This window comes from Mytilus californianus, unplaced genomic scaffold, assembly GCF_021869535.1.
Source record: "Mytilus californianus isolate M0D057914Y unplaced genomic scaffold, xbMytCali1.0.p SCAF_11, whole genome shotgun sequence".
Classification (NCBI taxonomy): domain Eukaryota; kingdom Metazoa; phylum Mollusca; class Bivalvia; order Mytilida; family Mytilidae; genus Mytilus; species Mytilus californianus.
Window position 1 is genome coordinate 40,184,997 of NW_026262593.1, and position 14,140 is coordinate 40,199,136.

The 14,140-nt window shown below is 33.5% G+C and overlaps 1 protein-coding gene across 1 annotated transcript in view; it reads left to right on the forward strand.

Annotated features, from left to right (window-relative positions):
- The window catches only part of LOC127720912 (uncharacterized), a 98,792-nt gene that overhangs the window by 11,225 nt on the left and 73,427 nt on the right, over positions 1-14,140 (forward strand). Inside the window, exons 7-10 of the mRNA XM_052227650.1 lie at positions 3,136-3,284; positions 5,015-5,348; positions 10,728-10,816; positions 11,381-11,518. Of these exons, the coding sequence (XP_052083610.1) occupies positions 3,136-3,284; positions 5,015-5,348; positions 10,728-10,816; positions 11,381-11,518 (710 nt within the window). The remainder of the gene's footprint in view (positions 1-3,135; positions 3,285-5,014; positions 5,349-10,727; positions 10,817-11,380; positions 11,519-14,140) is intronic.

Here is a 14,140-nt window from a genome sequence, read left to right on the forward strand (position 1 = left end):
ACATGATAAAATAGAATATAGAAGTGTATTTAAAGTATCAATCAATATATAGTGTAGGATAATCGGTTGAAATTACCAACCGATTATCTATTACTATCGGTTGACAGCAACCAACCCACTATCGGTTATAATTGCATCCTTATACCTTACTCATTATACGACCGCAAAAAAATTTGCGATCGTATATTGGTATGACGTTGGCATCGTCGTGTCCTCCTCCGAAGACACAGTGGTTTTTGCACTCTAACTTTAGTTTAAGTGAATGGATCTCTATGAAATTTTACCATAAGGTTCAATATATCAAAAGGAAGGTAGGGATTGATTTTGGGGGTTATGGTACCAACAGTTAAGGAAAAAGGGGCCAAAAATAAGCATTTTTGTAACTTCCAGACATAACTTGTGTGTTAGTGTATGGATATCTCTGACATTGTACCACAAGGTTCCATATCACAACGGGGAATGCTGGGATTGATTTTGGGGGTAATTACCTCAAAATTTTAGGAATTAAGGGCAAAAAAAGGGGCAAAAAACAAGCATTTTTATATGCTTTAGTACAAAACATAATTTAAAGCAGTGTAAGGGAGATAAATCAAATACATCATTTGAATTACCTCCCTTACACTGCTGTTAAATTATGTATAAAGTAATGGTTAATGAACAATTAAGACAATTTAAAACAGTGTAAGGGAGGTAATCCACATACAATGTTTTGATTTCTTCCCTTACACTGCTTTTAAATTATGTTTAAAGAAATGCATATTTATAAGGGAAGACCAGTAAAAATATCTGCAAATGTTGCATCTTTTTTTATTTTACAAAAAAATCCATAAAAAGAAATTGTGGGGGGTCAATTTTTTTCTCATTTCAGATTTCAGAAATTAAAAAGAATTATTCTTCAAATATTTTTTTTTTTTCAAATTTCAAATATTGAAAAATTTCAAGAAGTAATCTTTAATTGCACAGTATGGCGCATATTCCATATCATTGCAGAGTTTTATATGTTCATGTTTGATCTTTTGTTTCCTTTTCGTATTTTATTTAGCAATTAAAACAGTGAATCAATTAGAATCCAGATTCAGATTGAACATATTTTGTCTTATAATTACAACATTTATTACCAACAATGACACTAAAGTTTCTGAATTTCAATAGTATCACTCACATTATAATTTCAAATACACAGCTGTATCAAAATTTGAATGCTTCTCATTAAAAAAAGATATATAAAGTATTTAACTTGAAGCAATTTAAAATTAATTAATAAATAAAACAATGCATCTGCATTGAAATATATACATTTAACTAAGGGGATCCAACCAATGTCTGTTAATTCGTGTGGAATACATATTTTTCATTTTGTGATCATTATTCTTCTGTCAGCTGTGTCATCCGTGCGTCTGTACTTATAATCATAATAATACGGAATTCTTTAATAATTGGTCCGCATCCGATCCATGATTCGTATATATTTCAATGGCGGACAAACCCGGGAAAATTTACAAAAATGAACGATGTTTGACAGGTAATTTGGAAAGGAATATGACATTTTTAACGCAATAAATGGATGAAACCTTAATAAATGTTCTTGTCATCTACTGATACTTTTAGTTACAATTTGTTTGACTGCGCATGTAAAATGCAAACAGGAAACGGACTGGAAGATGATATGCTAAAAGTCCGGAAACTATAACGACAATCGATTGAACGAAATCCCAATCGATTATCGACATCGCCAAGCCCAAACAACTGATTTCCGACTTATTTCGATCATCGGAACATCACTATCATTATATGTGCCTTTCAAGTTGAACCACTCAAAAAATTGATTGATTGGTGTTTAACACCACTTTCAGCACTATTGTGTTAATTGATGGCGGTCAGTTTTTATTGGTGGAGGAAGCCAGAAATTATGCCTGGAGAGAACAACCAACCTTCGGTAGGAAACAACCAACCTTCGGTAGGAAACAACCATCCTAATTAACAACTGTGGATTCATTTTTATTCGTGGTATACCAATTTTCGTGGGTTTAGTGGGTCACAGCGAACCACGAATTTAAGAATTCAACGAAGAAAATACCGAGAAATGTGTATGGGGTAGGATGTTTATTTTCGGTTATGTTATGCAGTTCTAGTATAGTGTTGACTAGCGATAAACATTGTAACATAACTCGTGTTTTTATTGAAAGAAGATTAAATCAATAATAGATATATCGAATATCAGTGATAATTTACTTTTTAAAATTGATTAAAACTGTTCATGGAAAATAATTGCAAGTTGTTAATTACCGTGTCATAGTTTGGTTTACTGGTGATTAAAAATCAATAGGATGAAGTACGGGGATATTGCCCGTAGGTAATATTGTTTATGACAGGAACATTTATTTTCACACCTTTTACTTATATGACTGTTTATTATATCGTGATTAGGGAAATGAGCTTTCAATCATAGAGTTTTGAATGCCTTATAAAATTCCGACAAGAATTTATAAATTGTAAAACAAACAATTAATTAGTTGTCTCTGTCCATTATTGTAATCAGGTAATAGAAGTTTTCAATGAACACTTTAATCTAGAATGACCAAGCGAGGATTTTGACAATTCAAAACTTTTTCAATGAATTCCTTCTTTTTTGTTTGTTTTATTATTGATCAAACCAAGGAGGTTATATGATCTCCAAAATCAAAAAGAAATCCACGAATTACGTGTTTGAATTTTTTTTTTTTCTGTAATTAGCGATCCACGAAACATCTTTTTTTCTCGATCCACGAAAATTGATACCCACGAAAATAAATGAATCCACAGTAAGATTGAAGTCGAGCCCTATGCGGGATTTGAACTCACAACATTAGTGTTGACAGGCTAGTGATACAGTAGTTGGACTACTAAGACCACTAAGCCTTAGAGGCCTCCCCCACCCAACCCAAATAATGTTTATTACTACAATGGTAGCTCTTTCAATAGAATGCATTGAAATTTATGTCAAGAAAAAAAGTCTACACCGACAACTATTTTACTTGTGTAGGAATTCATAATTTTAGGTTTATACATGCATGTATACAATTTTTGACTGCTTTGAATCTCAAAATCAAATAAGACCTAAGAATTAAGACATTAGAATATTCTTAACACTTTCAGAGCAGACTGCTACTGGATTACAGATAGTAACACCCACCAATGATATCAATTTAAAGATTGGTGCCAACTTTCCCATTGAAAGTTACCTTGTCATACAGGTAGTTGATGCAGGAGGAGAAAGAGTCTACTCCGGTTCTGATTCCACTTTAGTAAGTATTGTTTTACAATATGAAAATTAGAAGATGTGGTACGATTGCCAATGAAACAAGTTTACACCAGAGACCAAATAAAGAATAAGTACGCAACTATAGGTCACCATACAGCCTTACAGCCTTCAAAAATGAGCAAACCTATACTGCACAGCAAGCTATAAAAGGCCCAGAAATTACAAATGTAAAACAATGAATGTAAAACAAATATGTCATTATGATATACTGCAACAAACAACAGTCACTAAATTACAGGCGCATACAGATTGTACATTTTTAGTCCTAAGGAAATTTTTCTGACAGGATTGCCTATGGAGGAGTGAAAACTATAATTTACAATTATGATATGTAAATAAACCTACTTTTTGCATTTCACCATCTATAATGTATACTTATAGGACTGTTCTTGTAACTGCTGTTAGTTCTTGTAATTTCAACACAAGAAATATTTTCATACCTGTGCTTTGCAGCTACTGATATTATTTATTAAGTCTCCCAAACGAAATTTGGGAAGACTTATTGTTTTTGCTCAGTTCTTATTATTATTATTATTATTATTATTCTTCTTCCTCTTCCTCTTCCTCTTCCTCTTCCGCCGCTTTTAAATTTGAACTTGTCCGCACCCGTTCTCCAAAACCGCTTGTCAGATTAACTTAGGGTTTCACAATATGTTAGACTAACATGTCTAGTGGTGCAATCAGGGTTTTGTTTGTGCAATGGGGTTTATAAAGGGGTTCTTTGAGGGGAAAAAAGAAAAGAGGGTTTTACTATAGAACCCTATGGGATTTTATTTTTTAAAATTTTCAAATGATTATAAATTGAAAACCGTTTGTGATAGACACAATCTTTTTAATTGAAAATGTTCTAAATGATAAAGCCCATTAAATGAAATACAGGGTTAGTCCCCAGGGGTCATCCCCACCCCCTGCCATTTAAGAAAGTTCTAATACCTTGTAAGTGGTCAAGCTCCCCACCCCTAAACCATATATATTCTGGTTTGTCATGCTAAGATGGTTTGAATGATATACAGGGTTAGTCCCCAGGGGTCATCCCGACCCCCTGCCATTTGAGAAAGTTCTAATATCTTGTAAATGGTCGAGATCCCTACCCCTAAACCATATATATTCTGTTTTGTCATGATAAAGCACATGAAATGAATTAAGGGTTAGTCCCCAGGGGTCATCCCGACCCCCTGCCATTTGAGAAAGTTCTAATATCTTGTAAATGTTCGAGATCCCCACCCCTAAACCATATATATTCTGGTTTGTCATTATAAAGCACATGAAATGAAATACAGGGTTAGTCCCCAGGGGTCACCCCCACCCCATGCCATTTAAGAAAGTTCTAATATCTTGTAAGTGGTCAAGATCCCCACCCCTAAACCATATATATTCTGGTTTGTCATGCTAAGATGGTTTGAATGATATACAGGGTTAGTCCCCAGGGGTCATCCCGACCCCCTGCCATTTGAGAAAGTTCTAATATCTTGGAAATGGTTGAGATCCCCACCCCTAAACCATATATATTCTGGTTTGTCATGCCAAGATGATTTGAATGATATACAGGGTTAGTCCCCAGGTATCACTAATGCATATAACTTTACTGGACCAAACCAATTTTCACTGGACTTTGCCCATTGTCAGGCGACCCTGGGAATTACGAATTATGGGAGCTTCGTTTGGGAGACTTCGTAACAGCATCCTGTTACAATCATTTCTTGTTTATTATAGAATATAACAACTACAGCTGATGTTAGTGTATGCCTTAGTGATGACCTTCAGACAATTCCTATGTCAGAGGGTACAGCTACTGTAGTAGGCTCTATATGTGAGGCTCATGCAGCAGTAACCTTGAGCTTTGATGCCACTAGTGCCGTAAGTTCTACAGCACTCACTCAAGTTCAGATCGGGCCTGTAGAAGTGACAAACGAGATTCATCTAGCTGCTTATTACTCTACCTACGATTCTGGATCCAGTTCACAAACAGGAGCTTTCTCAGATTCTTTTGCTCAGTATGCAGTGGAGGATATTAATGCAGGAGTTATGTACCCCTCTATTTTACCAGGTAGTACTATAGCTATTCCATCTTTTTCATAATTTATTAAAATATATTCTGTATGACTGAAACTGTATACCTAATTGACATAGCTGATCAATTTTTGATGTAAGGGCCATATTATACAGGTTTTATTTATCAATATTTTTTATCCCCCTGCCGTAGGCGACTGAGACATTAAATGTTACTCTTGACCATCCATCTATCCGTCCGTCCTGCCTATTTTTGTTGCAAAGCTTGAGCTTGGACACTCTGTATCTCTAATTTTAAAAAAGATACAGCAGTCTGAAAAGGAATATACTGTTCTAATGAATGAAGTCAAAAAAAATGCAGCAGCAGCAGCCATTTTTTATTTTTTTGTGTAGCGTTGAAAGGGTTAACTTGCTAATTATGCATATGTCTGTTTCTCTTTGTAAAGTCCCCTCGTAATTGTAACATCAATCCTGAAATCTAGAAGGGTATTAAAAACTTTTTCCTATGTTGATATTCTGCTGTGCCATTCATCACAATTTGAATTTTTAAAAGAAAACATTATTTCCTTTAAGGTGTTTTCCTATAAAGGCAACCCCTTTCCCCTCCCAAAAAAACAAGACATTAACTGAAAAAAAATCGGCTAACTCCTCCCTCAGGTTTAGGTATTTTCTTTACATCTTATTCTCTCCCCTAGATCCACAGAAGATTTGAAAGAAAAGAGATGAGATTAATAAAGGATAGGTTCCATTCTTTTGTAAAACATGAATCATACACATCTTTCAAAATCTGCAATAGATAGTCAAAACTGATTGCTTGTTTGTTTTACATCCAGTGGCAAACATTACATGCATATTCAGGAGGAGATCCTTATAAATCCTGGGATGTTTACCTCTTCTCAATGCTGGTCTTCTCAAGTTCTTTCTGAACACTGTTTTGCATGCAATGATAAGGGAGCTACCATTTGATTTTTATGGAGGGGGTTGGGATGAAAATTTTTGTCATGCCTATTTATTATTCCCTCTATTCGGTCCTGCCTTTTTATTTTACACTCTATTCGGTACTGCCTTTTTTTTTTAGTTTATCCTGACTTTTTTTTTACATAAATTGTGATCCTGCCTTTTTTTTGCAAATAATCTCATCCTGCCTTTTTTTTTTTCTCAAAACTCCTGTCCTGCCTATTTTTTTAAATTTCATCCTAGATCCCCCCATCAAAATCAAATGGTAGCTCCCTAAGATGTGGTAAATATAAAATTGCCAATGTGACAACTTTTCAACAGTCCAAATGATGTGGATGTAAGACAATGACCATGGTCATTGTCTTACATCCACATCATTTGGAGTGCATTCATATTTTATGTGTGTGACAAAAGGGGCATATGAGTGTATTTTTCAAATAAGATTGTTGTCCATAATTTCTTGAAAAGTCTGGTTTCAGAAGTGAAAAAAAAGTTACTTCCATTGAAAATTAGGGAAAAAAATAAATCCTTTGAGTTACCAAAATAATTCAATGTTCCTGCATGCATGTTGATAAAAAAAATTGTTTGCCTATAATGTTAGTCCAAAAATATTATTTGTTCCCATAAAAAGATATGCCCCTCTCCCCACAGTAAATATTAACCCTTTCACCGATAGCTGCCCAGACAGAAGCTACTCTTGAGACGATGGCTTCCCTGGCTACTATTACTCATGTGGGAGATCTTCATAATAAATGTCAATAAAAACTTGTCTAGTTATTTGTGTCTTTATTTCATTCACTAACACCATGTTCACAGTTTTGTTCATGTTTTGATAATTTTTTCTTCATAAAATATTCAAATTTTTCAAATTTTCGGCATTATCTAGGTGAAATTCTCAAAATTCTGCTCTTTGACCAAAAATCGTAATTTTTTAACCCAAAACGGCAAAATTTTGAAAAATTTAATGAGGCTGTACAAATTCCTTACACTGAACGATGTCCATTCCAAGTGTTTTATACATAAAACGACATTTTATGTCTAAAAAGTATACTAGTTTGGCTTCAATTCTTCCATATTCTTTCAAAAAAAATGTTCCCTCATTTCAAATTCTCGTAAATTCCGTAAATTTCCTCTGATTTTGACACAGTGTTCAACAAACGGAAGAGCCATGTTTATACTTTCATCCGGGTATTCAACAAAGAAAGATAACTCGAGTTTGCACTGTTTTGAGCGGGAAATATAAAAGAGGTATTCTGATCCCGTTAAAACGGGACTCATCGTCAGCTGTCTGAAGCGTGAATCCCGGTAAACCGGGACTCATCGGCGAAAGGGTTAAAAGGTCTATGCCTAAGAAACTATTGTTAACAGAACAGTCTTCAAAAGTGAGCAAAACCCATTCTGTGTAAAGAAGTCAGCAAAAAAAGCCATGACATGACAAAATGTGAAGCAATCCAAACATGAAAACTAACAGCCTGTTTTATGCTATAAGGATAAACAAAAATCAAATATGACAGACAGCAACCAAACATAACTACTGAATTACAGGCTTCTGACTTGGGACAGGCACATGAATAATAGGGTTGTGTTAATTATGATGATGAGTGTACATTTTCTTCCCAAAGAGAGGTGAAAGATACCAAAGGGACATTCATACTCATAAGTCAAAATTTACTGACAACACCATGACGAAAAAAGAAAAAGACAAAAAGACAAACAACAGTACACAAAACACAACATAGAAAACTAAAGACTGAGCAACACAAACATTGAGCAGTGATGCAACTGGACAAAAACAAGAGGAATAAAATGTAAAATATAAATATAAGGAGCTGAGGTATGATTGCCAATGTGAAAACTATCAGCTAAAGTTTAAATAAAGTGGATGTATTATAAGCAATTATAGGCAGCCGTACAGCCTTCAACAATGAGAAAAACTTGTACCGTATAGTCGGCTATAAAAGCCCGACATAAAAAATATAAAAAAAGTTTGCTGAGAATGGCTTGACTAATGTAGATAGTCGTGCTAAGCATCCATTCAAACAGGAAATTAATGTTCTTAGTTGTTGGCTTGACTCATGATCATTAGATTGGCAAGAAGCACAAATAATAAAAAATTAAAAAGACAAAACAGTATTGATCTAAGAGTAATTACAGTTACTGAAAGCTAGTTGAAAGCCAACTACAACTAATAGATATTGATGTGTTCTTCTAGACTACTGTAAATTCAGAAATTATTGCGTGCATTTATTATTGCGAATTTTGAAGAATGGACAAAAATGCGATATCAGTTATTACAATTTAGGAAAAGTCTGAACTCATTTATATGTATTATATATTATAATGTGAGTTCTTATTATTGCGATACTCACACAGTCGCATTATTCGCATTAATAGAAACCATGCAATAATTTCTGAATTTACAGTATTAAAATATTAATCAGTAACAGACAGTGGATTTAGAAAACAAAAGTTCTTCTTCTTCAAAAATTGACTTGAAAAAATAAAAACATATGAACATGACATGTTCCTTCATCAAAGTTTGGGACATTGATATTGATATTCCTCTTGTTTCTCTGCTGAAAAGTCATCATTGGATGTAGTGATCAGTTGGTTGCTTAAATTTTACTCAGCTTTGAATAAAATCAGTAACTTTATGTTTACTTCCATTGCAAATTTTGATTCTCTGAAACCTGAAAACAGCAAAAATCATGAAGGGAATAACACATGCATGTCTATTATTTCAGTCTGACATATTATGTAAATGAGAAGTGAACCGCAAAGTTAAGGCTCTGTAATATTTTAGTCAAATTGCTTCTACTTAAACAAATCCGTTTACCGAACCGTATGGTTTTATGGTTGTTGAAGTAAAGATCGCAGAAAAATAATTATCATCTTTTATTTGTATAAACATCACTGTAAAAATGGTAAATCTGATCGGTGGGCGGGGCTTAGAATCACAACTTACGGATGCAGAATATTGTTGAATAATTCACTGTTTTAGTTTATCTAATTTAAAAATAAAAAAACAATTATGACTGAAACTTAAATGTCACTTTCTATAAGCAAAAACATTGAAAGATTGTACTTTGAATGATGTTTCTGGTCATTAAAATTTGTATGTTCCCGCCCACTTTATGACTCGCCAGAAGTTGTATAATGGGATTCCCCAAGCACATATTTACATTTGCTAGTTGCTATATTTTTGTCCATAATGGGTCAGAAAAGGTTTGTATGGTCTGGACTGCATATCTCCGCATTGTTTATTATTTTTCTGATATTTCGAATGTAAGTTTCAACATAAACTTGCTTTTGTTATTTATATTCTACAACTCCAAAACGGGAGTGAACACTGATGATGACTTCGTCTTTTTAGTCCCCTACCGATGAATTCGAAGGGGACTTTAGGTTTGCACTCCGTCTGTCTGTCTGTCTGTCTGTCTGTCCATCTGTCAGTCCGGCAAATCAGTTTTCCACACTTTTTTTCTTCCTGCTTGAAGATATTGAATTGATATTTGGAATATAGTTTAATCATGACAAGTTACAGATCAAGTTCCAATTTTGTTTCGTTCTGAAGATTTTGTTCAGAGTTATGGTCCTTGAACTTAGAAAATTCACTCAAATAATCAGTTTTCCACACTTTTTTCCGTTATGCTTGAAGATATTGATTTAATAATTGGTATACAGTTTTATCATCACAAGTTACAGATCAAGTTTGAATTTTGTTCCGGTCTGATGATTTTGGGCAGAGTTATGGTCCTTGAACTTAGAAAAATCACTCAAATAATCAGTTTTCCACACTTATTTTCGTCATGCTTGAAGATATTGACCTGATATTTGTTATATTGTTTGCACCATGACAAGTTATAGATCAAGTAAGCATTTTGTTCCAGAATAATTAATGTTTTATCGTTAGGGGACTATGTATTGCCATGCAATACTCTCAGAATGCTTGTTCAACATAAAGTTGGTTTTTTTTACACAAACTGTATCGTACAATATTAATTAAATAATATGTATTTAAAAAACAGTTGGCATCAATAACCAACAATAAATGTCGTTAGCATGACAATGTCAGTGTTCTGAAACTTGGTTGTCAACGAGAACTTCGAAAAAATGGTGACGGCTATTAAATAAAAAAAAATCAGCACGTTTAAAGTATTAATGCATTGCGAAAACAAATATTTCATCAATAAAATTCAAGTCAGATGTACCTAGGTATATCCTTTTTAAACTAGATACTTTTTTTATAAGGTCTGATACAGACTTTTTGTTGGCAAAGCGTTTCAACTGAGGTACTACACAGAGGCGCCAAAAGGCGTCATTATGGAGGAAAGGGTTAAATAAGTGTGCGTATTTGCCTCAGAAAAATACGGTAGTTTTGTAGATATTCTGTTTTACATTAAGTCATGATGTATATAACGCTTTGTAAAAGATTTTGTGTTTTAATTTATATTCACAGGAAGACAGCTAACCATGCATTCATACAATACCAAGAACAGCCCAGTTGTGTCTACAACAGCTTTCATGGAGATGTTAGATAATTCCAAGGTATTCGAAATAATAAATAGTATTCTTTTTGGATACAAGCTTTAAAATGATTTTAAGTTAGTTTATAGCATCCAAAGTGGTGAATCGTATGCAGCAACCTTATGCTTTCCTGTAGATTGTGGTTTGTAAATTTTCAACTGTGAAAATTCAGACAGGTATTTTTTGTACCGGAAAGTGAAATTCTTGTAAAATTTTCTATGATTCAGCAATGAGCTGTTTTTGTTTGTACAGCTTTTTTAGAAGGGTACTGTGGAAGAGGAAAAATTGTATTTGTGTCGATATTTGATTTTGTGGTTTTGCCAAAGTCTACATACAAAACATATTGAAAATGTGTACTTCATTGAGCATTTAAATTTGTGGTTTATCTATACCCACATAACCCACATAAACTGGTACCCCACAAATAATAATGAATCCACAGTATATTTAGGTATAAGGATGTTTTGATATAGCTTTTGTAAAAGTAAGATAAGAGTCTCATTACCATGGTCTTTTATCAGTCATAATTCTATCCTTTTTGATATGAAATATATTGTATTGCATTATCATATTATTATATTATAGAAAAACCCTCATGAGAGAGTAAGAGGAATTGTAGGATTTGGCAGCAACACAGTTACAAAAGGTCTTTCCTCTCTTTTAAATTTATACCAAATGCCAAATATAGCTACAAACGAAGATGAGTTTTCCTTTAGTGAAAAGGTAAATTTATCACATACATCAATAGCATTAGTATTTAAGGGCATTCGATACAGTTTTGATCCCATGGTGATTTTTTTACGAAAATTTGCATACAAGCTATTTTTCACTTAGTTAATTCAAATATGTAATAAAAAATATACCTTCATCTGCTAAATCTAGCGTTAAATGGAGTCGAAATTTTAGACATTTACTTAAAATTTCGGTTTCTTGGACAGACATACTTAACTTTTTTATTTCAAAAGATATACACATGCGGATTTTTGTAAAATGATTTGGAAGATCTGCTTTACAAAAGTATGCTCCTAATTTGTGAAACAATTCTTTGAAAATAATTCATTTTTATTAAAATTTCATGATTTTGGTAAAAAAAACAGCATTTTTTGCTGCATATTTATCTAATTAAAAACAAATTCATCGGTGATTTTTTTCATAAAAATTGGAACAAATAATCTTCATACAGTATCAAGTCAAATGTTCCTCTAAAAAAGAGGGGGTCCATGTACTTGTTTTCAAGCTAATGATTAAAATCACTCGAAAAATGCATCTTTTCCCAATATGTCGCTGTTTGACGTCGTGAAATATAACATATTACGTTAGCAACGTCATTACCTCCCCTGTAACTGTATCGTATGCCCTTAAATGTATTGTTATGATAATTACACATTAATTATTATTATTCGTTCAACAAATATTTCTGTCATACCTTTTGTTAGATACTATTGGACAGAGTGACCGTATTTGGTCAGCAGCTTGACAGTATTGAGTTTATGATGTGTGAGCACTTTTTGGATCAGTCAGAAAACTACTTCCTGTTTGCCAATAATTTTAAGTTTTCAAAATGTATGACCTTCAAATTTACTGTCACACTTTTCTCAAGTACTGCTGAACAGAATAACTTCATATTTAGTCAGCAGCTTGGCAGTGATGAGTATCGTGTGAACTCTTTCAGATAAAACATAAAGAACTGAGTTATCTTCCTTTGTTTAGATTTTGATTGATAGGAAATTTATAATCTGAAAGATCGGAGCAAGACTTGATTATTCAGATGGTATTTTAATAATGACTAAGAAATATACAATTGGTAGCGACAGTACGTAATAGGTTAATGTCCCGAAGGTTTGTGCGTAACGTTCCCGAAATATTCGAAGATATTACATTCCTTCTTAACTTTGAATTAGAAAATAACTATATAATTGTAAATTAATAATGTGTAACATAAAGTTTGTATATAAGAGTTAAATTATCACAGTCTCTGAAATGTACACTTATGTTTTTGTAATAAAAGTGTTATGTTCACTTATGAATGTTTTAATAAAGTTCACATGCTGTTCAAAGCACCAGCAGTCACATAACATAATCTTTTAAATGTTGAGGTGCGCATCTGTCTCTTTTTGGTCTATCAGGTGGTTCTTCTGGTTGGTTTTCCTGATTTCTATTACTTCTCTGAGCGTCCATAAGTTGACTGTCATGATGTGAATCTCTGGTTTTCCAAGGTCTCTTTATCTGCCCCCTCCCACACATGTCTTGCGGGGGGCCCATTACTTTTGTCCTCCGCCCCCTCCAGCACCTGTCTTGCAGGGGGGGGGGGGGCATTTTCTTCATCTTCTTGCTTCTGTTTTCAGCATATTCTTTAATTTTCTCCTTGCTCTCTGTCTCTTTCATTTATCTTCTCATATAAGTTTGAATGATATCCTCTATGCATCTCCTGTTTAGCTGTTATATTGTTTTTTCTTTTTTAACTTTGTTATTTGCTCTGTTTTGTTGATGGGTTTCCTAAAAACGTTAGCTTCTCCATTTGCTCTTTGACGTCCTGGTGTGACTTGGTAGTGTTTAAATCCTTGTTCAATAGCTTACCGTCACTGTTTTTTCAATGTCTCTTATTCCTTTTATGGTCTTTACTCTTCGTATTTTCCTTATGTGCTTGATAGTTTGTCCAAAATAGTCTCTATCTTCTTCATAGTCTGATATGTCTGTATTTGAATCTGTTTCATATGCCTCTTCTGTTGTTTTCTTCACATTTCTTCTGTTTCTATAGTTGACAGATCTGTTCTGTTGGTGACTATTATATCCTACTTGCTCTTTCTTTTCTGCTCTGCATACTGATGCAAAATGATTATACCGTTCACAGTTTGTACATTGTTTCCCATATGCTGGACATCTTCTCTTGTCACCATGATCAAATCCACAATAACCACAATTAGACTTGGTTATATTTCTACCATTTTGTTTAAATCTATCTTCTTTAAAATCCTGTGCCCTATAGCTTGACCTGTTGCTTTGAATTTAATTTACTGAACTCGTACTGTGATCTCTGTGATCTCCTTTCATATCCTTCATCTGTAAACATGTGTCTTCCATCAGTCCCGCTTCTTCAACAAATTTATCTAGATTCCAGCCTTTGCTTATAGCTCTCTTTATCAATTCCTGATTGGTTATGGTTTGAATACAATGTTCCAATATTCTTTCTTCACATGTAGCTCCAAACTCACACTCATGTGCCTTTTCTCTCAGTCTCATTACATATGTTACTGTGTTTTCATCTCTAAATGGCTTCATTTTTAAGAATAAATACCTGGCATGATGTTTGTTCCTCTTTGGCAAAAAAATATTTATTTAATTTGT